We start from the raw sequence: 25,680 nt of genomic DNA on the forward strand, positions 1-25,680 counted from the left end.
AAATGAAAACGAATATTGTAAGACCAGTAGAGATGTATGTATGTATTTTCACACATGTGCACAATAGCGAACACAGAATTCCAATTTGTATTCTCTCTTTCATTATCGTGGATATGCCCAAGATTCTACATAGAAACGTAGAAAACATTGATATGTATTAATCCCCCCTTCCCACGTCACAAGAGACATAAATAGCCAATCTAATTCTCAATACATATGTTTATTATTTCCTCCCTCTTCCACTGGCCCTCCTCGCACCCACCCATCCACCCACCCACCATCCATCATCTACCCATCTACTCCAACAACCCCGCCGCAACCGTCACCCCATCACACCTCAAGATAACTCTCCCAGGCGCCTCCAACGGCACCGGAACCTCCAGCTCAACCAACACCCTCGCCACCTGCGCCGGCTTCACAATCCTCGGCTTCTTCTTCCCCATCGTCTTCCCCGTCCCCTTATCCAACACCGCCACCAACTCCGTAATCCTACCCGCCGTATGCATACGACCTCTATGAACATCAACTTGCATTGGGGTCAAGAACTCAAACGCTAGAACCTTGGCTGTGAATGTTTTGATAACACTAATCGGTTGACTGGGCGTGCAAAGCACATCGCCGATTTTGAGATGGGCTTGATCGATATCGCTAAGATGGATTGTGATGATTTGGCCCGCGACTGCCCAATCAACCGGTTCGCTATCCATTTCGAGGCCTTTGATGAAACATTTTTCGTTGCTAGGTTGTGCTAATAGTTGATCGCCCACTTGAAGAGAGCCGGCTTCGATGCGTCCGGATATACTCAATGGATTTTGCACACCGCCGCGGAAGATATCGCCGATGGTTAAGCGAAGGGGTTTGGTCAGAGCTCTGGCTACTGGTTCAGAATGATCGAGTTCCTCTACAAGAGTTGGTCCTGTATACCATGCCGCTGCTTGTTCTGTTGATTTTCTGGCGATGTTATCACCATGAAGGCCAGAACACGGTATAAATTTGATGTTCTGTTCTTGGAATCCAGCTGCTGTAAGGAAAGCAGAAACTTGTTGTGAAATTTCATCAAAACGTTCTTGTGACCAGCCGACAGTATCTAATTTGTTAACTGCTATAATGATTCGTTGAACACCCATACTTCGAGCCAATAATGCATGTTCTTTCGTCTGTCCCTTTAATCCCGATTCAAAAGATCCAACACTGGCGTCAATTACTAACACAGCGAAGTCTGCTTGACTTGCTCCAGCAATCATATTCGGAATAAAATCGCGATGACCAGGAGCATCAAGAATTGTGAATGCTGTCTTTTCGGTTTCGAACTTGTTCATCGCAATATCGATTGTTACTCCCCTGCTACGTTCTTCCGTTCCTTGGTCCAGAACCCAGGCAAGAGCGAATGAAGATTTGCCCATTGCTCCTGCCTCCTTACGATAACGGTCTACTGTTCTTTGATCTACAACTTTTAGGTCGTAAAGCAGACGACCCATCAAAGTACTTTTTCCAGCGTCAACGTGACCTGTCAAGGTTAGAAAGTGGAGTGAAGACTTGATAATATTAATATACCTATAACTACAAAGTTCGCAGCATTTTTACTATTGGCTTTCTCGAATTCTGCTAAAACATCTAAATCTTTGCTCTTTATCTTGTGTGTTTCAACATCAGTTGGCCCCTCTACTTTTGCTGGACCCTTTGCCGGTCCCTTTTTTCCTTTACCAGCGGCTACTATATGATTAGTTTCATTTCTTTGATGTCGCAGAAAGTACCGAACCTTTCGACTGCGCTGCTATAACAACGTCGTCTGGACTAGGTCCTGAAAAGGGGTTAGCTGGCATAATCAGGACTTCTGAAGTATACGGCATGGTAAAATTATTCTCCGAAGGGCGTCTCGGACTTGCGCTTGCAGTTTGAAACATGGTGCTAGCGAAAGCAGATGGGCTAGCCTGGTAGACAGGAGAAGATTCTTCAATTGCGGGCTCAATCTCTGTCTTATAGCCCCTGGAGGTTGGTTGCGGCTTAAGGACCTTTTCGTGCGGGTTGGAATCTTTGCGTTTCCTTAATGGAAATCCTCCATGTTTCGCATCCTTGGATAAAGAGTCGCTGCTACTTGCTGTAGACTTATCATCGTGCGGTTCCGTTGAGTTTCCACCCCCAGTTTGGTCTAGAGAAAGATTTGCCATAGGCTTTTCGACCTCCAAGGACGAGCTCTGCTGCTCTTGTGCCTTCTTTTTCCGTGCCGCCGCTAAAGCCTGTAACTTTGACATCTTTGGAGCACCTCCAGAAGAACCTCCCAAAAGCCCGCCTGGGAATTGTGGTGGAGGTGTGAATTTTGCAAGACGTTCAGAAGGTATTTTGAACCATGGCGTATCGGCAAAGAAGTTTTTGGCAGACGAGGTTGTAGTGTGCATTGAGGAAGAATAATCTTCATTGTAGACATCTATCATCAGCATTAGCTAGAGTTACATTGAAAAGAAGGGTAACAAAAGGTAAGACGAGGAACCCACCTCCGGTCCAAATAATGTATGTATTTCTTATGCGACAAAAAAGAGACGAAAACACAAAAGAAAAAAAAACTATCAAGACGTAATGAAATCAACTCACCAGAACCTTTCTTTCCAGCAGCTTTCTTAGGAACTTTAGGCGTTAAAGTATTGAGCAAGTACGTGACTGACTTTTCTATATCGTAATAATAATGCCACAAGGCTTCTTGTATTTGCTTATCCGTGAAATTGGTCGAATCAGCCGGTAAGATTTCGCGTACTTTGATTGTTCCTTCTCGCATTTGTTCTTGATCTTCTTCGCTCAGTTCTTATACCACGAATTAGCCAATGTCTGCGAAGAGGCAGTCGAAAATATGCAAAAAGAATCTCATTCGTACCTTGGCCAGCTTCCTCCTCATCGTAATCTTCTTCGTAAATGTCATCTGCGTCATCGTAATCGAGAGCCATTGCTTTGACAAACTTGTGGCGAGACATTTTGTAATGGATATCGAGAATTATGTGTATTCGACCTATAAGATTGTAAACCTGATATAATTGTTTGCGTGTCGGTGAGAAGTATGAAGTTGTTGAGAAGAATTTGTGAGAAAAGTTTGTGGTAATCGAGTTTTTATGTATGGGATGGAAATTAAATTATAGTAAAGGTTTCCAATGACCGTGGGGTTCAATATCGTCATTGATGAAGCTAGGCTAGTAGTACTGGTGCTGGTGGTGGTACGAGGGGCTTGATTAGTCACCCTTAGATCAAGAAAGAAAGCTTGGGCTCCGAGCTATCATTATCCGAAATAGGTAAGGAGGGCACATCTATTTATACTAGTATTATGTTTCAAATGTCAATTAGATTTTAGCTTCAAGCGTTCGAATCCAAATCATACCTTGGAAGGCAGGTGGCAGATACTACTACATAGGCATATGGATATCTGTTCAAGCCTTGCCAGAACTAATCAAGCTAGAGTCATTAACGTAGGTATGGATGGCGTTTATTGTCTTAAAGTTCAAGATAGTACACAGAGTGGCGTGCGATACACTCAACTAGATACTTACTACCTAGTAGGTCGACGGTTACTAAGAAAGCTCAGCACACAGTAGTAATAGACAAGCATAGAGATCTGCTTATTAGCAATGAACTTCATACAGTCAAAGACGACACATCTCAGAAAAGTCATCCATTTCACTGGAGTACTAAGAAGACCATAGTTGCTTTCTTTCAGCGTGATGAACATGTCAAATATTTATGGGTGAATTGGACGATGTTTGTCATCACAAAGTAAAGACAGGTTTCATTACACTATCAATATAAGTATACAATTTCCTCCGGGAATATGATGTCCGTAAATTCATTCGATTCCATGATATCTTTTAACTCCAGCCTCGAAATGAACTCTGCCAACTGAGATACAGAGAAATGCATAGACGTAACTCGCACCACAAAAACACCTCGCTTCTTTGAATGAGCTCAAAGATCTATGAGACTTTCTTCCACTACCTTAGCCTGCGGAACATTTTGTGGAGCAGAGGGGAACGATTCTTGAGAGTATCCGTTAAAACTCGATACAGGAGGCGCAGGCCATGATTGTTGAGGCGCTGGAGCCTGTTGCTGTGATTGCCAGTATGGGGGTTGCTGTTGAGGAGTAGGATACGATGGCTCTTGTGGGTTTGGTGGTTGACGGTTAAATTGTTGAGGCGATGGTGCATGCGGGTACTGAGAAGGTGACTGGACTGAATACTGTGGTTTTGATTGATCCTGTGCTGGCTGGGTTTGATGAGAAACCGGAGTCCCATAGTAAGCCGCTGCATTAGGATCTGTAGATATCTTATTAATTGACTCCGATGGAGCAAAATTTGCAGGAGGTTGAGATGGAACACCTTGAGGTGTTTGAGCTTGGACGGGGGGCTGGTGTTGCTGTTGGGGTGAAAAGGGGGCCGGGGGAGCCGAGTATTGAGGAGCAATCTCATTCGTTTGCCAGTTACCAGTATGTTGGCGTTGAATTTGATGACCTTGTTGCTGGGAATAGTTCTCATTACGCTGGTCTAGTGTAGGATAATTGATATCGGAAACAGAAGACCTTTTGTTGTATGCAGGGTGCTGTTGTTGACCACTAGGGTAAGAATATGTGGATTGGGGCGGTGCGTAAGATTCTCGTTGAGAATTACCCGTATAAAAGCTTTCTGCCCCTCCACTTCCATTGGGTACATTGGAAGAAATAGAAGGATACATGCTAGGTCCAGCAGCCTGCGGGGGAGGATTGTAACCCCCAATGTTGTGTTGATTATACGTGTTTGACAAACGTTCCTCGAGCATACGATCGTAATACCGTACAACGGTGGAAAGCTTGGCGTGCAAATCAAGTAGAGCATCTATGAATTGTTAGCCAGAGTATATAGAATACTGAATAATTACAAACCATGCTTGCTCATTGTTTCTCCGTAGGTGCGGGCCAATTTTGGACGAAGAGTACCAATGCTATCATAAAGCTCTTGGATTTGCGGCTCTCGTAGAATTGTCCCCGGCGGCTGGGTCTGCAGTCTATCTACGAGGGTGGAGAAGAGATTGATATTTTCTGCCTCAACAGGGGTGAGTTCGTAATCGTTCTTCGGGAGACTGATGTGGCCTGTGGAAGCGTTGTTCAAATTAATAGTGGAGGATTGCTCCTTAATGGTAGCTGTATGCTTTTTCTTCTGTTCTTCCATATCGGCCAGTGATGCTGCAATCGCCGCTTTTAAATCGTCATCTTCTTCCTCTCCAGACTTGCCTGCGTTTGTTAAAACCCCTTTACTTGGGGGTTCGCGAGATTCTGGTACAGGCTGAAGTTTCGATTGTGGAACATAGCCAGCCCCCGAGTGACCATTGACCTCCTCCAGACTCATTGCCAAAGCTCGCTTGAGATCTTCATCAAAACCGTCATCCACCCGGGCGTCTCGAGGTTGCATGGATGCATGTGATTTATGTTTGTGGTGGGATGTGTGCGTAGGGGATCGTTCATTGGTAAATGTAGGACCCTTGGAAGATTTATCGGTGAGTTTTATGTAACAACCATCATCTACTCTAACAGGTTGTAGAATACCAAGATGAGGAAGGGGTAAGGTTTTGCTTGAGCATTGTTGATCGAAAACATTGCCACAATTTCGGCAATGGTGCTTTCGATTTGTGAAGCTAAATGATGTTCGACATCGCATACAAACATCTGAGTCTATCCATTCTGGTGGCTTGTAACAGGTCAATAAAAGCCTACTAGGGAGCAATGATCTACTCACAGCACTACTATCCAGCATACTACTTGCGACATCAGTCTTGGGAGGAAATCGGAACCCCTCTCTTTGTAGAGCTCTATAGGTCTCTCCAATGTAAGACAATTCGCTGCGACCCTCGGTTGCTGTAGCCCAGCTCTGAATAAGCTCCAATATTTTGTTCTTGACGTCGTCATTAACTGCAGCTCCGCCATATGCCTTGAGAAGTGAAACCAAATTATCCATAAACTCTCGCGATGCAATTTCGACAAGGAAGTGCGAACCGCCATTTTTGACGCAGGTATCCGTGAGCTGCAAGCAGAATTAGTAAAGAGTCATCAATAAATGGAGCCTAGTCATTTATACATTTAGTGCACTGAGTTGAAAGTTGGGATTCTTGTTGCCTATGCGCCTTTTCAGTGATCGCATAGCTTCATTTGCGCGTACAGTTTTGGAACGGATCACATCGGAAATCTCGAGGTTGAGTGCGATATCCTCTCTGATTGATGTCAGCAGTGTTCCCCCTCTTCTCGATGAAATTCAAGACTAACAAGGAAGAGTTGGTAGCTTTTTCAATCTGCTCATCCAAAGCAGAGTTGGATGCGAACCATCCTGCCATCATCTTGGCGATTTCGAAAGAAATTATTAATATGCTCGAATCTTGGGTTTCGGGCGGAGACGGGTGTTATGGATTTGATAGTCAGGTATTCGTGATTTGTAGAAAAGGCTGCTTCAAAATGACGAAGTGGTAAATGGTTGTGTGAGGGCTCAGCCTTTTCTTTCCCTGTTCCTTTCTCCGATAGAATACTCCAGTATTTGATGCGAAATGAGATTAAATTAGATCTTTATGTCGTATGTCGATACCTAATTTGTAGGTAGGGGTTTGCAGTAAAGAGGATGTTTGTACGGAGTATTGAGGTACTAGGTAGGTTGATTGTTGATTGTAAAGTTGATGTTATGCGAAGCTGGTGAATGTGACGATTGAATCAATGGGGGTGGGGGTGGCTCTAAAACAAATGACTAATGAAGCTAGAATGCTCTTGTATGTATGAGAAGTGATTACTATGGGCATTTTATGGCACGTGCTGAGCATCATGAGGGTGAATTTAGTGTAGATTGATAGGTTTACGTTGAATATGATCTAATTTCCATGCGGCAAACACACACACACATACTAGGGAAACCTAGGACCTACCTAGTATTGAATACCGACCTAGTACATAGTAGTAGTAGACATCATTCAAATCACCGTTCGACAGTTCAAGGTACCGGTCGGTATACAGGTGATTCGTGCTATATTAATGACTGCATACACATCCATGGATACTCTCTCTGTCTTGGCATCGCGTAGAGACATTGTTCATTATTCATATTCTATGCGTCTATGAAAGAAGATATCAAGAGAGCTTCATGGTTGAAAGTCCTCTTCAATCCCATAATCCGTAAGGTGTTGAAATACCGGCACTCATCATTCTCCAACTCAACTTACCTACCTACTACCACCTCGGGCTGTCCACATCCATTCCTAAACGGACTATACTTAGTAACAAATCCCACTCACCGCCCACTATCGATAAAGATTATACTCTCCCACCGGTATACAACCATCCTCTGGTCGAAAGTCCACGGATCTCCTCCATACTTGATGCATAAGGAATTCAAGCCTTCGAAGAATGCATGTGGCGCAAAGCAACAATAAAGACAACAAGTAACGACAATACCTTTTCCCGACTCGATAATCGCATCTCGGTCTTCACATCGATTTATTCTTTGATCTCCTTTCATTCGACTTTCTTTGAACATCCCCCGTTCACGTATATCGGGTCCCAGAACATTTCTTGTCATTTCCCGTCTCCCTTTCAACCACCCAAAACTTAAAAGAGTACGATTTAATTTAATTCGACGCCCAGCTCCTCCATCATAGAACAGAATGCTCCAGCGGCATTTTGAAAATCTATAACCATGAGTCCAGCGGCCATCGGTGGCCCCCACCTGCGAACTACCTCAATCAATGGAACTGGGCCAATCAACAACACAAAGAAAGATGGCGTTAATGGTACTGGCACTTTGAATGCCAGTAGTCGAATACTACCGCATCTAGACGATCTGGTGAATGCGAAACCACTTGTCGATAGACAGTCCTCGTTACGGAAGTTGCTGGAAGCTGGCGAAGAAGCCGCGAAACATGCGGAAACATACCTAGACTTTAAACGCCTGGACTTGGCTCTTCAACAGTACATCATAGCCTTTACAATAGCCGTGGAATATATTCCCCAGAGTCCGCATTATCCAGATCTAAGGAGTAGGTCGGATTATACTCGATTATACGCTGGCTTGCAGAAACGGCTCAATGTACAACATCATAAATTCGAGGAAGTCAAGAAAATAATCAAGGAGGATAACACAAGAACCGGAGTCAGCCCATCTAGTTTACTTCCGTACAATGGACAATCTGTTCCTGGAAATGCCAATAACATTGCATTCAAGCCAACCATATCCGATGTCAATAGCAACCCAACCAATAAAAAGATTGAACCCCGTCAAAAGCCAGTGATACAACCGAAACCACAAGGGCTTCATGGCAATTCTATACAAACAGCAAATGGCGTATCATCCAGTCTGCCCAGCTCATCCGAGAGCGACTTGGCCGCAAGATTCGCACGTTTGAGGAGTCAAAATACTACAACCCCTACTCAAGATCCTAGAATTAGGACTCAACAAATTACTATTCCAGATGAAATCAAAATAGACCAAAAGCCAATCAATTCGGCATCGCAGTACAAGCAAAATGCGAGTATATTGCGGCCTCTCGGCCCAAGAGAAATGCCAATGAGCCCAGCAACTCTCAAGACAGAAAAACCCATCCTTGACATGGATACTAGTGTTCCCGTGATGCCGAGAATGCCGGATGCAATCTATAGTCCAGCCCGTAGTACAGACGTGGTTTCGACTAACAGTCAACCGCCACTGTTATCTCGAGGGTCTTCCTACTTTAACGGAAAAAGAGAGCCTTCTAGCTCAGTCGCAAAAGTCTCTCGCAATCGAATCGTAGTTGACGATGCAACTGATTATTTCTCTAACTCTGAGGTCAATAATTACACATTTGACCATGGTCATCCTGAGCCTGAACCCCGGATTGACAAGCCATCAATACCCAACGCTACAACTATTACTGCCGAGCAGCTTCATGGTTTTCTCAAAATGGGCTCCAAAACCTTGAGTGTCTTGATCGTGGATATTAGAAGCAGAGAAGAATTCAATGAGGGGCACATCATGGCCTCATCGATCATTTGCATTGAACCTATAGCTCTACGAAAAGACATGTCCGCAGAAGATCTTGGGGAGGGAATTGTTCTATCTCCTGAACCGGAACAAAGGTTGTACGATCAGAGGCATACATTTGACTTGATAGTCTATTACGATCAATCGTCGATGCCAATAAACACGGAACATGTTCCAGGCGAACCTCTTAATCATTTGCAACAATTTAGTAAAATTATCTACGATCATGCTTACGATCATCGATTGAAGCGACGACCAATGCTACTTGTTGGTGGTCTAGACTCTTGGATAGACCTCTTTGGGCCGAATGTATTAAAGAGCGAAATGCCTGGCAATAAATCTCTGGTCAGAAACAAGAAACATGACCATCAAGGTTTGGGTCGAGTTTCTATAGCTCGAAGAGGTTTAGTCGCAAAGAGAACAACACCTAGATTACGAACTTTATCAGCAGCAGAGGAAGAAAAATGGGATCAAGCTTTAAAACAAAATTCCGACGATGAATCACCTGCTCAGGATTCTGCCATGGACGAATCATATTATGCCAGAACTACCGAGGACTTCATGAGGAGATACCCAGAGCTTCCATCAATCAAGCAATCCATGGCCTCGCCATCAATGCCAAGGTCATTGCCTCTCTATGATGGATCAAAAATTTCAGCCCCACCAACTCGTCCGCCACCGGCTCTTCCAAGACAGAGATCTAATGGCATTTTCGAACAGACACCTTACAAGAATTATGCCATGACAGGAGGAAATTCCAGCGCTCCACCCGTAATAGACCCTGGTCTCTGTGGTTTAAGAAACATCACGGGTGGTCTCTGTTACATGAACGCCATTGTCCAGGCTCTTGGTTCCTCGCCAGGAATAAGAAACATGTTTATTAAATTCCAATATCCTTGTATTCCGGAAGTCCCGAAAAAACCAGGCGAAGATAGCCCCCCGAGGCTGTTGATGACCCGGGCTCTGCGCAGCTTGCTACAGCATATGTGGTGTGGGAAGTACGACGAGATTGTTCCAAGAATGTTTCAAGTAAGCTTTTTATAATCTACGAATTCCATCGGCTAACAATTTGTAGCAATACGTCCATGCAACTGCTGTTGGCCATGAAGGTTACATAGGCCTTGATCAGTCTCGCAATGGTGACCATCATAGACCCGATACAACTTTTGGAACTGCTAGACAGCATGATGCCAACGAGTTTTTAGCTTGGCTTTTTGATGTTATCATGGACGAACAAAATATCCATCGCGACAAGACTGGACTTTTAGGTGATGTCTCAAGTTTTTCTTCAAAGGAGAAAAGTGAATTGCCAAGAACTCAAAACTGTCGCGAAGGATACGAAAGGGCCCTTGAAACGTTGAATTCGCCCCTAGCAAAACTTGTCTGTAATCAAAAGATGTATGAGATAGTTTGTGAGACTTGTAAGGACACTAGCGTCACCTCCGATATGTTATCTCCTATAATATATCTAGGGGTTGATCCGAATGGAGGGCTAAATCAAAATTTGCACTCTCTGCTTCGGACGTATTGCCTGACTGAAGAGAGAACGGGATTGGATTGCGATGGATGTGGTGTCACACACTCGCGCACCAAACTCCAGAGGCAGCTCTTTTCTAGTCTCCCGGACTACCTCGTCTTTCCTTTCAAGGTAGCTCAAATGGCTGGCGAAATACAGGGTAATCGCTTAAATGTTCAAGTAAACTTTCCATTGGTTCTTGATATGGCAGAGTACACATGGCTATCACAGAAAGACGGATATTCGGATCGAGTTCTTCCGCATCAGAAACCACCATTCTTATACGATTGTTATGCCGCGGTACAACACAGCGGATCGACGGAATCTGGGCACTATTGGGCGCTGGTCCGTAGGATAGATCCGAATAACAGATGGACCGATAATTGGCACGAGTTCAATGATAGTAGAGTGATACCAGGCAAAACTTTTGCTGATACACAAAGCTATCGAACTGTTATGATCTTTTACCGTCGTCAAGGCGCTGCTTGATACCTACGACAATTGGCTACTTTCAGCAATGGAGTCATGGTTTACAAATTTTGGCGTCATGGGAGGGGCTCGACTCAATGGAGATGTATTTAGAGCAGGCGTTGGTTATATAGTTGGGTAGCTCGATGCGGGAAAGGGAAATGGAAAGGCAAATGGAAAGGAACAATGTTTATATGCGACCGGTTGGAGGCTTTGGATGGGGAAGATGCAAATATTGTCTACATGAATGAATGAATGAATGGTACAACAGGTTTTTTTGACAACGAGGATGAATTGAATTGAATTGTTCCAAGGTAGATTTGTACTTGATGTATGCGAAAATGCTATTGTTATTTAGTCTTCATTCTTTATACTGTTAAAATATAGATAATTCATCGGATTTTATCGGATGTTCTTTATAGAGTATTGTGAGTATATATATGAGTGACTATGATATTGAATCCATAGTTTGTTTTCTTTCCTTCTAACTGTCTGTTATACTTTTTGTGGACTTCGTCGTGATGGTTCAATTATGTGCTCAAAACAATCTAACCTACACGCATTTCGATAAGAAAGTAAGCAAACAGCTGCGGATTCCGATGGAAATATTAAATTGGGCGAACTCATGTATTCATGCTATAGCCGAATCCTGTCATACCACAGAGTAGGTATGTGATAAAAAGGGGCTGTATCCTGATGTGGTATTGTTAAGCGTGCTCGCGTGCTAGATTTGTGAGGTGGGCTCGAGGTGGGGGTAGTGTGTATCTCTGTTATTTTCAATTGAACACTCGAGATTGGAAAGGGCTGCTTAATGAATAGTAAATGGTAAGAGGGGAAAGAGGAAAGTTTACTTAAATTATTTACTTGACATGAATAAATAACCTTACATACCTAGGTAGTGGCGATTCTCGAGGCTGATGGCCCAATCCAGGAATATTTTTTCACGTGAAGGAATTGAGCTGGTTCTACCGGTATATGATATCCGTTTGCCTCCGTGTACAGGGCGTCGTTTGAAGCTTTTCTACCTCGTAGTCACTTATGTTATTTTCGGATTTTCGGATATATTTTCGTGATGTGAAATCATCGGGATTTGTGATCGATATAAATGGGTGGATACAACAGTGGGGAAGTGTTGGGTTCATCTCGTGAGATTTTGGTATAAGGAGGATGGATGGACGGAATGGATGATTTTGTTTTTTATTTTTATTTTCAAGCGAGAGAGCTTTTCAGTCAAGCTTCGATCGATTCTATCATCCCAGTCCCACACTTCATCACATCATTCTTCTCAGCATGTCCGAAACCACCTACCTCATCACCGGTGCCAACCGCGGAATCGGCAAAGGTCTCCTCACTACGCTGGCTTCCCGCCCAAACACCATCGTCATCGCCGCCGTGCGCACTCTCTCCTCCTCCCTCCCCATCTTCTCCTCCATCCCCCTCGGCCAAAACAGCAAAATCATACCCATAAAAATCGATTCCACTTCCGAAACCGACCCCCTGACCGCTGTCTCCGAGCTGAAATCCACACACGGAATCACCAAACTCGATGTCCTCATCTCCAACGCTGGAATGATGGAATCCGACGCCATCGTCCCGGTTTTGGAATCCTCGCCAGAATCGATTAGGAGACATATCGGTGTTAATACTATTGCACCTGTATTACTATTCCAAGCATTCCATCCGCTTCTTCTCGCTTCTGAGAATCCGCGGTTCTTTACTATTTCTTCGTTGTTGGGTTCGATTGCTGCGTGTGAGGAGGTTCGGGTTCCGTTTGCTTCTTATGGGATGAGTAAAGCGGCGGTTAATTATATGGTGAGGAAGCTTTCGTTTGAAGTACCGGAGGTGACGAGTGTGGTGTTCAATCCGGGGTGGGTCAAGACGGATATGGGGAATGAGGCGGCGAGGGGAGTGGGGATGGGAGAGGCGCCTACGGCGTTTGAGGATTGTATTGAGCAGTTGGTGGGGCTTTTTGATGGGGTGAAGAAGGAACAGTCGGGGAGTTTCTTGGATGCGGCGACGGGGGAGGTTTGTGCTTGGTAGAGGGGTTGTGAAGTGAGTGTGAGATTATGGAATTCGGAGATTTAGAATGAGGTGTACAATATATGAGGCTTTCTTTCTAAGTAACTTCAATCTGTAGAAATAGCTCTGGGTAGTGTGCTACAGAGTAGGGGCAAGCCCAATTCTTTCCATTGCTTTTGGTGCCTTTTCGTGGGAAAACAGTAGATATCACAAATTAGTGACCAGGACAAAAGTTGTCAATAATGGAAATGATTCACTCGGCCTTCTCAAGTGAGCGGATTCCTATTCTTCTCCTTTTTTGTTCACTCAAGAGCTCTGCTCGTAAATACATTCACTACTATTGAACTCAATCCTTATCTTTCCGTAGACTAGCAATCCAGGCTACCTCTTCTGATTTTCCAAACTCCTCTTTATAAAAGCTCGTTGTAGTGGGTATCGAGATGGGATCATAGTCCAGAAGCAACCCATAAAGCCTCGCAAGGGGCTGGTATATGCAGTGCTGTTAACTGTATTGATAAAATACTGAAGTACAAATATCCTGTATATTAATATTTGATATTCGGGTTCAAGATCATAGAAATAGAAAATTTACTAGAATCCGACAGTGAGAGATGTTGAAAGACGGTGGAAACAAGATGAGACGGCCAATGAAGACGCTGACGAAATTGCACTCAAACATCTGACACCAACTCAAGCGAACTCTTTGGTGCTATTTTTCGGAGGAAGAACACGTTGTGTAGAAAACAGTTGATCACAACTAATATACTCTTCTTGGTGCGTTATTTAGCACGCAGAATCTAGCTTGGGCTACTTCGGCTCTTATAAGGAGCCCTACCCTCATACCACTTTTGAAAATATCCACCACTATTCAGCTATTCGTTGTACGTCTTATGACCACAGTACAAGTCCTTCAATCGTATGGATGATTGTATTGGGCTAAGTATCCAATCTGGGTGCTAAGTGAATATTTTATGAGCTACTACTCCAAACCCCGCTTCGAGACACTGTCAAGAAGGTCTAGCATATTTATGGCATCTTTGAAGAGCATTAAGATGATCCAGGGTTTGTGAAACGCCCTTCTTTCTGCGTGGCGAATATAGTTAAACGTTGACCAAAGCAATATCTGCATATTTGCATGTATAAGAATGGAAGTCGATAGATCATCTGACGACAATGAAAGTGGTGGCAAGATGAGCGACAATGCGAACATATAAGTGACAGGCGATATAGAAAAGTATTCGGCGATGAATAATCACAATTTACTGATCAGCTGAGAATATCATAATTTATTTTATTCTTCAGATGAGTATTGAGTGATTGGTGGACATTCCAAATGTACAGTCTGGAATCTAAGAGATGTTTCTCCATCTCTCATCGTAGACCATATGGAAGGCGCCTGCTCAGTTTCCAGTGACACGTATGCAGAATTTTTTTCGGAATAAGGTTTGCTTTTTTACAGACTTCTGGTGCCTCTTTCTTCTCTTTTCGATCTGATTCACTCTGCTTCCGAATCCAGTGGGTGCTAGTTGCAGTCATTCACATGTGCAATTTTTCACAGGAGTGAATATCTCTGCTTCCCCTCACTTAAACAGAACATAGATCTCTATTTAAGTGGTCGTCGCATTCATAATAAACCAATCAACGCTTGAGAAAACAGGTATACGGTCCTCACAATAGGGTTTGCCACCTCAGACGCCAAGATGTACATGCAGCAGTCCACATCTGAAGATACCTAATCATAGAGGCCTAGCAGCTGCTTATTGGAGTCGCGTAGGAGCCAACAGAGTAAAAAGAACGGCGGGAAGCTCTGCCTTCTTAACGCTGTGTCGTGTCTTTGTGACCACTAGAGCTATTGACATAGTTGCCAACAACACAATGATATGGCACAACTTACTTCCAGTTCAGCACTGTCATATCCAGGGTTAAAGAACATGTGTTTTGGGACACTTATTTTCAAGATAATATCTGTAGAACCATAAAATCATGACAAGCAACGACAACCAGCGAATGGACAGTGATTAAGTAGCAACAACACATTCCACCGACATTCAATTTGTATCAACGCAAAGCAGCATATGGTAGAAAATCTCTCCGGTGAGAGTCGTACTTGCTACAAAGAATCAGCAGCTGAAAATCGATAGCATTATTTGTCAAAGCTAAGTTAAATTGGACTGTTTTCCAATTGTATGCACTGTAGAAATAGCCCTATGAAACACCTGCTCTTGCTTGGCCTTCAATCCTTTTACTATTGAGAAAAGGAGACAGGACAAGAAGGGCTCTTTATAAAAGACAAAATCTGCTTGTGTACTTCATCCCAAGTCCTATCCCTTTTAGCTGTAATTATCAGTGAGTGAATCACATAGTCTAGTAATACAATTAAGCATTTCCGAGCTAAGAATTCCCCATTTTTGGTGATGGCTTCGTCTTAACTCAACATTCATTGGAGTTACAGCCGTCTATTTAGGAAACTGATGTACATCTAATTTTCACTCCCTAGGTATAACGATCAGTAATTCGATGGATCAATCGATGACAATGCCGAGTGATCAGGCGTCAAGTCATCATGGAATGTATTTCGTCTATATGGATAGTAAAGAAAAAGCTATCGAAACAACTACGACATTAAGAAATAAGAACTTTGACAGCGAAGAAGAACTATATGTGATGACTTAGAAGAAATAAAACATAAGAGTTCTGGAATCTACTTACTATACATGTAATACTTTTCCAACTAAAATATGGGATTATTCAACTTTTTATACCCTAGTTTATTTATTATAAGAAAAGATAAAATTAATTTTTTTTAGAAAATATTATTTAATTAATCAAATTTAATAGAAAAACGAATAGAATATTTTTTTTAAATAGGATTTAAAGTAATTAAAGTTGAAAACTTTGAATTTTTATGAAAATTCGCTTATTTTATATAGGAAAAATGTTATATGTTAGAATTTTAGAAAAATTTCGATTTCAATTCTGAATAATTAATCAACAAAAATGATGAAAAATATTTTAATCAATTTTTTATATTTTAATTACAATTGTTTATTATTTTTTTCAAAGATAAATATAAAGGTTTCAATTAAATATTAGATTTATTAGTTTATATAAAAAAAACTCACTTTTTGCGGGGATTTTGTCACATTTGTTACAGGGGTGCGGTAAGTAGGTTCCAGAACTCTTACATTTCAGTGACTCATTTTTTGTCCCTTCGACTCGCACATATACAGTTAGACAGAAATGAAGCCGCGTTCCACGAATGATGTCAGAAACGCAAAAACGAACTTGGCGTGCGCTAGTTAAGATAGCGGGTAGTAGACAGGAGCAGGGTCAGCTACGACATGATTCTTTTACGCGCCTCCATTTATGTACTATCTATACGTAGGAGAAAAAACAGGCCGGAATTGACCACTACGCAATGGTACGTGCACCCTCACCAAAACAACGTGTAGAGAGAATTCCGGCCCGTTTTTTCTCCTACGTATAGACTATGTCCTCATCAATCCTCTGTTGGAGTACAGAAAAACTTGGCTATACCGGACTGGGATATACCGGAATCTTGAATATACCGGAATAATTTCTTGATTTGACCACTTTTTATATAAGAATACCGGATTTTTGAACAAAATTAATATACCGAACACTTTTTTCATGAATCCAATATAAATTTTGGTAAAAGATTTGACTGAATAAACTGAATTTTAGATAAGTAAGCTTGATTAACTATAATCATATAATATTTTTCGAAAATATTAGGGTTTGGAACTGAAATCGGATATAAATTTTGATTATGAAACTTGAACTACCATTTTTTATACCGAAATCATGGATATACCGGATTTGATTAATCGAAAATTTCAGTTCGGTATAATCAAGTTTATCTGTAGTGCAAAAATAAAGTACGGTGGTAACCAAAACTCTTGAGAATATAACTGAATAATACTACTATACACTCAATTCCATACAGCTCTCAATTAATTAGAGAGCTAGAGAACACTCGTACTTCTCAATAGTTCAACAACTTTCTATGTTTCGAAAATTCGGTATCAAAGGTTGCTAAAGAACTCGTGTTATCGATCATTCGAGTCAAGGGGCATGAAATTTCTTTTTAGAAGACGAAAGACTTCTCTACATCTTCCTACCGTAAAAACTCGATAAACTGAGATCCTACTTAACCGTATTTAGCCTAGCATATTGCTGATCTTTCTAGTCGGACTTATTGAAATCCGATATTTTTTTTATTTTTTTTAATTATTTATATATCTAAAGTATGTGAATTATTTTTCGAAATTGAAAATTAGAAAAAAAATTGATTTTAATTTTTTTCTATTATTAATTATTAATAAAATTTTCAATTTGAAAGTAAAATATTAATTGTTTATTTGATAACAATTTATTGAAGTTTTTTATAAAAAAAATTTGTTTACAAATTGATTTAGTTTGTAGGGTGAGGTGTTTATTGTATAGATAAGAGAATTCACTTCAAGAAAATGACTTCAATACAATAACAACTGTATTAAAGGTATTTAAGTGAAAATAAAGGAAACTAGCTCTTTCAGTAGTGCCTATATAAGGCCTACTATTTTCCTTATTAGCTAGCTCCTTAGATTGAATACAAATAGATATTTAGGGGTCTACTTATAGTGGGAACCACGTCTTCTGTATCTCTCTCAAACCAACATTTATATTAGACTAAATACGGTTAAGTAGGATTTTAGTTTATCGAGTTTTTATGATATTGAGTATCTCATATTTGAAGTCTACTAATCTCCACATTGGCTCTATTTTATTGAAGTATTTACGTAATTTTCTATCGAGACTTATAGAATTGAATTGGATTGAAATTATTCAAGATTCTCGACTTGAAAGACTCTAAGGTTTCCGAATATACTTAAGTTATTCTGATCATTAATTTAGATTATTGCAAGGAAATTTGGTATCTCAAGATACTTATCATTTAGCTTTAGAACGATATAAATTCCTCAACGTTGAACTTATAGAAATCCTTCAATTTGACAATTAAGCGAGTACATAATCCTGCTCCAACGTCTCCTTCAAAATCCAGACTTCGAACAAAATCAATCCTCTTTTTATGGTTTCCAGTTACTTGTTGGCTCCAAATCGTAATCAGTAGGTCTACTCACTCTTCTATAAATAGACAGTTTATAATTTCGTACGCAATGAACGCCAAATGGGCCGTTGTACTACGTATGTCCTGATTTTGACCACTTATCGAGCAGGTCAAAATATACTATTTTTAGAAATGTACGTAAACATAATCTTTGCGATTGCTCATTGCTCCCTATATAATTCAACCCATCTCATTTTCTCTCGATTTCTATCATAGAATCTCATTTTCATACAAATACAATTTCCAGATTCAAAATCCACAACTATTCACCTTCAACCGTCTATCGACTATCCAACAACTTATACCACAGTATTCACAATGTCCAAAGTTTCTGTAACTGATAGCTCACTGTGGTTCGAGTGGGACGACGCTACATTGAAACGCAAAGCATATGCCACAGAATCTGACAATGCACAAGATTACGCCGATAGACACGCTGCAAGAGATATACGTAAGGGGCGAAAAGAATGGTCAAGTGAAGAAGTGATGAAAAAATCCAATGCTTCAAGATATGATTATGAGAATTATGGGGACAAAAATGTAGCAAGAGCTATAATTAAGAGGGACCGCAACGATGCCAGCAAAGAGGCCCATGAAAAGGCCGAAACGGCAATGGCAAATTTATCAATAGATGGTCCTCCAAAACTTCCTAATGACAGAGGAACTGCATCTAAGGATGCAACGGATTATGACAATCTGAGGAGGGGGAAAGAACCACAAAAGCGCAAGCCAAGTGTTCCTCTAGTCGCGAGTCAACCTTCAAGCGGAAGCGGTAGTAGACCAAGAACAGATAATGCGGGAGTACAAGGAAGGGAGGGTCGTAGTAGTGCCAGAGAAAAAGGCAAGCGTAATCGGTCTGCTAGCGCCTCTAGGACTAGAGATCCAGCAAAGAAACCTTCCACTGCCAGCTCTTCGAATTCTGGCAAACCTCCCACTGCCAACTCTTCGAATTCTGGCAAACCTCCCACTGCCAGCTCTTCGAATTCTGGCAAACCTCCCACTGCCAGCTCTTCGAATTCTGGCAAACCTCCCACTGCCAGCTCTTCGAATTCTGGCAAACCTCCCACTGCCAACTCTTCGAATTCTGGCAAACCTCCCACTGCCAGCTCTTCGAATTCTGGCAAACCTCACACTGCCAGCTCTTCGAATTCTGACAAACCTCCCACTGCCAGCTCTTCAAATCCTACCGGCGGAACAGAACCTGAACCCAGGGCCGACTACCCATACACACAGAACAAGGAAGGTCGTTACATATGCCCAGAAAAAGGCTGTGAAACCAAGAGCTACTCTGAGAGATTCAGATTTCGATCGCATTACGACACTATTCATACGGGCAGGGCAAAGTTATACTATTGCGAGCTTGGCCATGAATGTAGAGAGGAACCATTCGATCGACACGATTCATACCTCAAACATTTGAGATCGGTCCGGCATCAAAGAAAACAGGCAGAACATAATAAATAATTAGCAAAAACAACAACACCTGAAAACTGTGAGGATTAAATTATTACTATACTATCTGTTGGAACACGTGAATAAAACGTGTCATGAGGTCATACATATTACGTTGTACCCCGCATATGCACTCCGTGCGTATGTGGGATGATAAAGAATGTATAGAATAGCATCCCCCCTCGAGCCCCCTTCGTACGAAGGCGGTAGACAGAATTACAATACGTTTTAGCCCTATATGCGTTGTGTATATACCTCACAAGTCTGCTCAACATCTTATCTCAATTACTCAAATCGAGCAAACAATAAGATCAATCGAAAACGTTGGGTTTCTTTCTAAAGATACTACTAGTGGGTATACGGACTAACAGGACAGTACAAAAATGGACTTGTGAATATCTCTTGACATATCGAATTACATATCTTGAAAATTGTTACAATGATTCATTGGATATTAAACAATCAAAATGTGAGTTTTTATATCAAAAAATTAAACATTAATTATTACACGCAATAATAGCATATTACGAGGAAGAACAGTGATTGAACGAAATGATAATAATAGGGTCATATATTAAATTACAAAAAGAACTAATCTTCTCTCCGAGTGAAGAGAAGAAGCGAGTGCGTAACTCCAACACCTCTTTTGTGAGATTGTGCTGAGTTTTAAACAAAACCAACACCTCTTTCTGTGCTGCCTAAAAATTCAATATTTCCTCGTGGCCTACAGGTCTACTCACCGTTCTGAGATGAGACAACATATAACCTCGTGCGAACTGGTCTTCAAAAGGGCCCTTGTACTACATACGTCCTGATGATGACCACTTTGAACTAGGTAAAGATAATCTGAGGATATGATTGATTAATATGACGATTAATACGATGAAAATTTTACACACCACCGCCAATATAGTGGAACAATTTGAATGAAGAGATTGATCAGAAGGGTTGATGGAAATGTATTTAAACAGTGCCTTTTCTATCGTTCTTTACTTCATTATATAAATCATCTCATCTCATATTCTCTCGACTTTGAGTACAGAATCTCATTCTCATACAAACACAATTTCCAGATTCAAATCTATAAATATCCACCTCGTCTACCTTTATCCGTCTATCGACTTTCCAATAACTTATATATAGCAAGAGCTATAAGTATGAGATCTCGAGAGGATACCAGCACAAAGGCCAGCGGAGATTCCTCCAAGCGCGATCGCAGTGCCTCTAGAACCCGAGAATCAAAGAAACCTGCCACTGATTCTACCAAGACCGGAACTCCCAAGGCTAGCCCTTCAAATGCTTCCGCTTCTAACTCTTCGCAACCTTCCGATCGTTTCATTACTACTGGAAATTCTAGAATACATCCTACATATGGTACTCGGGGTCTCCCCAAGCCTTCCCCTGGCAGCTATCCAGAACCTAAAAAATCACCCGCTGCCAGCTCTTCAAAATCCTCCAAAACCCCCACGACTAATGCTGCTACCCCCAAACCTACCAAACCTCCCAACGTCATTGCAAGCTCTTCGAATTCCACCAGCGGATCCGGATCTGCAGGCAGAACGGACCCACCAAAGAAAAAGACACCTCTCATGTGCCCAGGATTGCACTGCAGGTTCATAACTTTTGCCAAAGAGGAGGACCTTACAAAGCATAAGCAGGACGAGCATCCGAAAAAACGATAGATATATACACGTGAAGCGGGATGATTGTGGAGTCAACCCATTCTTGCGTCAAGATGCACTCGACCAAAATCGTAGATTGAAGATGCATAAGGTTAAGGTTACAGAAGCCCAAGCAAAGTGCGATAGAAGAGCGAGCGAAAACAACAAAATAATTGAGAACTATGGAGATTGGAGTATCAAAACATCAACGCATCCACGCATTAGAATTTTGGAGTACTACCTAGTTATTGGAGTTTTCGGCGTTCCATACATCGAGGACATATAAACACTACACACTACACACTACACACACTACACACAATATCCCCCCCTTCCCACCCCTCATACCCAGACATATAGTATAACCAAAAAATAACCCCCCCCAAAAACTCATTTGCTCTCATCAATTCAACAAGAATATTTCAATATCAAAAAATCGTGACTATATATACCTACCTACTTACAATACCTAGATATATATTAACCGAATATAGGTACAGAATGATACATTATTGCATACCCGTGGACCTACCTAATCAAGCTATATACCTAACCCGATACAGAAAAATCACTCTTCACTCTTCACTCCCACTCCTCACTCCTATAGAACACAAATCCCCAGATGATGAAATTTCTCGCAAGGTCTAAACTATTAGGGGATACCGCTAGAGTTAATAGTATATTACAAATTAACTCTCTTTATCTCTTATACTCCTCTTATACTCCTCTTCTCCCCTCCCCCAACCCCTCGCTTAACCGCAAATCCAGAATCCAGAATTCAGAAAACAAAAGACAAAAGACAAAAATCAAAAATTCCCCCTTCCATTCCATCACAACTTCTTTTAATTCTCCCTCCCTTGTATTGAAAAAAAAAAAAAGATCCAATCTATTTTCACCTATTCAGATATCCATCTCCTCATATCCATACTATCCACACTATCATACAGATATCGAAAGCTACTTTTCTCTCAACTTATACTTGTAAGATTCGATTTGTAGTTGATAGATAGGTAGGTATATAAATATAGGTACTATATGTGTATACATCTATCTACCTATACATCATATCAAAGAGACGAGAATCGTGGACTTCAGCTTTGAATTCCTAATCCCCAACCTCAAACCTCAAACCCTAAATTGCGAATCCTCAATCCTCAATCGTTCACTCCACACCTTCTCTTCAATTGCATTCCATTCATTCATACCAAGAACTCAGAGATAATAATCGTAGATAGCCATGTTAATTGTTAAAGGCACTGTCATTAAACCCATATCATACATTTTCCTTCAATCCATTTTCTCCATTTTCCATGCCTACCTTTCTTCTTTCCCACCCCCCTCCCAATCTCCAGGAACACTTCACCCCCCTCATCTCAACAGTATCTCCTCAATTTACACCCTACTCAACCCCAAATCACCAAATCCCCAAATCTACAACCCACTATTCTGACTCGTTCCGTTCCTAAAATTTAACAATCAGCAAACCACTCACCAAAAATCCAACATTCCCAAAATACAAAAAATCATCTCACATAAACAATATTTCAAGAACTCGCTCGCTCATTACAAAGGACCATCTCACTTATGTTTCTCTTCGGCATGTCCCGCAGTCTCCTTTTGTAATTCCTTGATTCCCTCTGCGGAATGATCATCATGTTCGTGGCGATCTGCTGCTACCTGTGTGTTATTGTATTAGTGAACTGTCTTTCCTTATAATTATTTTGTACGACGTAGAGTTGAGTATAAAAAGAAAAGGAAATAAGAAAACGCCAATAAATAAGATAAAGTAAATCTCACGATTGAGGAAGGGAAGTAAGGTAGGTGAAACTACTCAGTCCCCCAATCCCCACTTGCTAGTCCCTCCCTTTTCGAGGGGTTCCCCCTACTTATCTCCACCCCTCCTTCTCACACCCTCACAAAAGTAATCAAATTCTCCTCCCAGGCCCTATTTCCTCAAAGTCTCCAACTCACTAGACAAAAGAGAAAATCTATACGGTGTATTTCCACCCAAGTATCTTTTCCTCCGAGACCATTTTCTCTTTCTCATCCTTCACACCCCTTGATTTCGTAGCCAAGATCGTCTTTCTATCTCAACCCTTCCGAACACCAATTGATTGAACCAAAATTTCAGATGGGAAGATTGAATTCCGTGCAGCTTCCATACATGCGAGACTTCTCTTGAGCTACTTTCTCTTTACACATATTGAAGACCAGTTGTACAATCGCAGGAAAATTTATAAAGTATGAGACCAAGAATAACCTACAGCTTCTTCACTATCACTAGCCAATTCTGGTTTCCAGTGATTCTTTCCCTCCTTTTGTTTGGCCAATTGATCTTGCTTATGACGTTCATAATCCGCAGCTTTTTCTGGGGCATCTAAATTTCATGCATCGAATTAGTATCTCTTGATTTTTAAATCGATTCAATGACTTCGGACGGAGATGAAAAGGTGCATAAGAGTATTATCCTTAGAAAAGAGCAACAAGAAGTGAAAAGAACTCAAGAACAGCAAATCCATCCTAGAATCCATACACCAGAGCCCCCGTATCTCGTATCTCGTATTTCGTACTCAATTACTTCATCCCAACCCCTCCGGACATATGAGGTCCAAAATATCGCAGAGGTAATGCCGCATACAATTTCCCAAACGATTCCATCCAAATCATACTTCAAAGAAGAAAACAACTCACGTCTATCGCTCTCTTTTAAAGCTCGCATGCTCGAGATGGCAAATGTACGTTTGATGGGGAAAGCGATGGAGACTGGACGAGCAGCTCGAATGGATTGACGGAGGATGAAAGACATTTTTGTGTTTGTTGTTGATTGAGGTGAATGTGAATATGAATGTGAATGTTTTATTTCTAATTGAAAGGGATTAGTTGATTGATTCTTCATCTTCTTCTTCTCCTGATCTTCTCTTCTTCTTCTTCTTTTCCTGTACTACACAATCAAGAAACCAACGAAAAAGACGTATAAACACCAATTCATCTCACCCAGCTGAATAACTTACAATTTAATCGTTCTTCCTAACAAATCTCAAATCTCAAATCTAAATCTCAATTGAAAATATCAAATATAAATATAAAAATTAACATCAACAAGAAAGAAAAGAAGAAGCAAGCACAATAATAATCCCCCCTCCCTCTAGCTCCCCATCCCATCCACTAGTCCCAAAACCATTCTACCTCATACCTCACCATCATACCTAGGTAATCTCTCCCCCTCCATTGGTCTCTCCCATCATCCTCTCATCATCATCCTCTCATCATCATCCTCTCATCATCATCCTCTCATCATCCCAACTCAAAATCCAATCCTCGATTGAAGAAAACCTGCTCCTAGACATGACATTTCATGTGCATTCTCGCATTTCGAAGCTTGGTGGTGGGGAAGTGGAAGATGTGGGACATGATGACGTCAATGATTTACAGGTTCCTAGGTACTCTGTTCGTACGGATAGATATAAAGTTATACAATACCGGTATGCACGATATGCACGATATGCACTCAGATCAGCATCATGATCATAATCACACAAACCCATCTATCTCATTAAGGTTATCCTCGGTACATATATAAGTATCCGTACCTTAACCGATAGATTCCTGATGTCTGGATTTTAAGGTCGAGTACGATATCGATATTGATGAAGAATTCTCGAGTCATGCAATACAAGTATGGCGAGAATTACGATGCTCGTCCTCCATTTGTAATTCAGGGGCTGCAGACTCCGTGTCCCTCCAACACGTATGAATGGTGTGTGATGCACGTTGATAATGCACCACCCAGTGCAGAGTCCATACATCCGCTATCCACCATCCACCATCCAAACATTCGACGCCGAGGTCTCAAGCCCGAGATTTCAAACCTTCATTTATTCATTCACACTGCGATTCTCGGACTTGTCTATGATTGTTTTATGTGTAATTGAATGTAATGTACTGGTAATATAGGTAATAATACCATACTTCATTCAATACAGTACCAATCGACTTTCGACTTTCGACTTTCGACTTTCGTATTTCGTATAGATACAGATACTGATATCAATCTACTCATCCATACTCCCACTCATACTCACAGTACTCGTAGATATCTAGATAATCTATAAATAATACCTTATGAAATATAAATCGTCGAAATTAGATTTCTTTCCTTTCTTCCTTTATTCCTTACCTAGATATACTCATCTACTATACGTACACTATAATAAGTACTTTGAATACCTAGGTAGTATCGATATATTATCAATAAAAGATTTCTTTCCTTTCCTTCTTCATTACCTCTATCTCTATCTCTGTCTCTGTTCAAATTTCTTAATCAAATACTACCACACAGATACCAGAGTGAATACTACAGCCCCCTCTAGCGTGGTTTTTAGCTTTCTAGCACCTTAAATAGCTTCAATCTTTCATAGGAAATACAATCAAGCTTTT

General features: G+C 41.2%; 7 protein-coding genes across 7 annotated transcripts; 4 read left to right on the forward strand and 3 right to left on the reverse strand.

Moving 5' to 3' along the window:
* Nucleotides 1-296: 296 nt before the first annotated feature.
* EAE98_010260 (uncharacterized protein) lies at nt 297-2,963 on the reverse strand (the record flags this gene model as incomplete). Its single annotated transcript, XM_038957881.1, has 5 exons — nt 297-1,507; nt 1,555-1,710; nt 1,760-2,425; nt 2,590-2,796; nt 2,867-2,963. 5 exons carry the CDS (start codon nt 2,961-2,963, stop codon nt 297-299), a joined length of 2,337 nt encoding a protein of 778 aa, XP_038805673.1.
* Nucleotides 2,964-3,942: 979 nt separating this feature from the next.
* Nucleotides 3,943-6,336, reverse strand: EAE98_010261 (uncharacterized protein; the record flags this gene model as incomplete). The annotated part of the gene is made up of 5 exons (XM_038957882.1): nt 3,943-4,844; nt 4,892-5,693; nt 5,742-6,026; nt 6,081-6,213; nt 6,266-6,336. The coding sequence occupies 5 exons, from the start codon at nt 6,334-6,336 to the stop codon at nt 3,943-3,945; spliced, it is 2,193 nt and encodes a 730-aa protein (XP_038805674.1).
* A 1,340-nt stretch (nt 6,337-7,676) lies between these two features.
* On the forward strand, nt 7,677-11,001 carry EAE98_010262 (uncharacterized protein; the record flags this gene model as incomplete). The annotated part of the gene is made up of 2 exons (XM_038957883.1): nt 7,677-10,025; nt 10,072-11,001. 2 exons carry the CDS (start codon nt 7,677-7,679, stop codon nt 10,999-11,001), a joined length of 3,279 nt encoding a protein of 1,092 aa, XP_038805675.1.
* A 1,269-nt stretch (nt 11,002-12,270) lies between these two features.
* EAE98_010263 (uncharacterized protein) lies at nt 12,271-13,020 on the forward strand (the record flags this gene model as incomplete). Its single annotated transcript, XM_038957884.1, has 1 exon — nt 12,271-13,020. The coding sequence occupies one exon, from the start codon at nt 12,271-12,273 to the stop codon at nt 13,018-13,020; it is 750 nt and encodes a 249-aa protein (XP_038805676.1).
* Nucleotides 13,021-18,179: 5,159 nt separating this feature from the next.
* EAE98_010264 (uncharacterized protein) lies at nt 18,180-19,594 on the forward strand (the record flags this gene model as incomplete). Its single annotated transcript, XM_038957885.1, has 2 exons — nt 18,180-18,207; nt 18,378-19,594. The coding sequence occupies 2 exons, from the start codon at nt 18,180-18,182 to the stop codon at nt 19,592-19,594; spliced, it is 1,245 nt and encodes a 414-aa protein (XP_038805677.1).
* A 1,145-nt stretch (nt 19,595-20,739) lies between these two features.
* EAE98_010265 (uncharacterized protein) lies at nt 20,740-21,264 on the forward strand (the record flags this gene model as incomplete). The annotated part of the gene is made up of 1 exon (XM_038957886.1): nt 20,740-21,264. One exon carries the CDS (start codon nt 20,740-20,742, stop codon nt 21,262-21,264), a length of 525 nt encoding a protein of 174 aa, XP_038805678.1.
* A 1,557-nt stretch (nt 21,265-22,821) lies between these two features.
* Nucleotides 22,822-24,049, reverse strand: EAE98_010266 (uncharacterized protein; the record flags this gene model as incomplete). Its single annotated transcript, XM_038957887.1, has 3 exons — nt 22,822-22,920; nt 23,508-23,620; nt 23,935-24,049. The coding sequence occupies 3 exons, from the start codon at nt 24,047-24,049 to the stop codon at nt 22,822-22,824; spliced, it is 327 nt and encodes a 108-aa protein (XP_038805679.1).
* Between the last annotated feature and the right edge of the window lie 1,631 nt (nt 24,050-25,680).

The sequence above is a fragment of the Botrytis deweyae genome, assembly GCF_014898535.1.
Source record: "Botrytis deweyae strain B1 chromosome Unknown BDEW_035, whole genome shotgun sequence".
NCBI classification, from domain to species: domain Eukaryota; kingdom Fungi; phylum Ascomycota; class Leotiomycetes; order Helotiales; family Sclerotiniaceae; genus Botrytis; species Botrytis deweyae.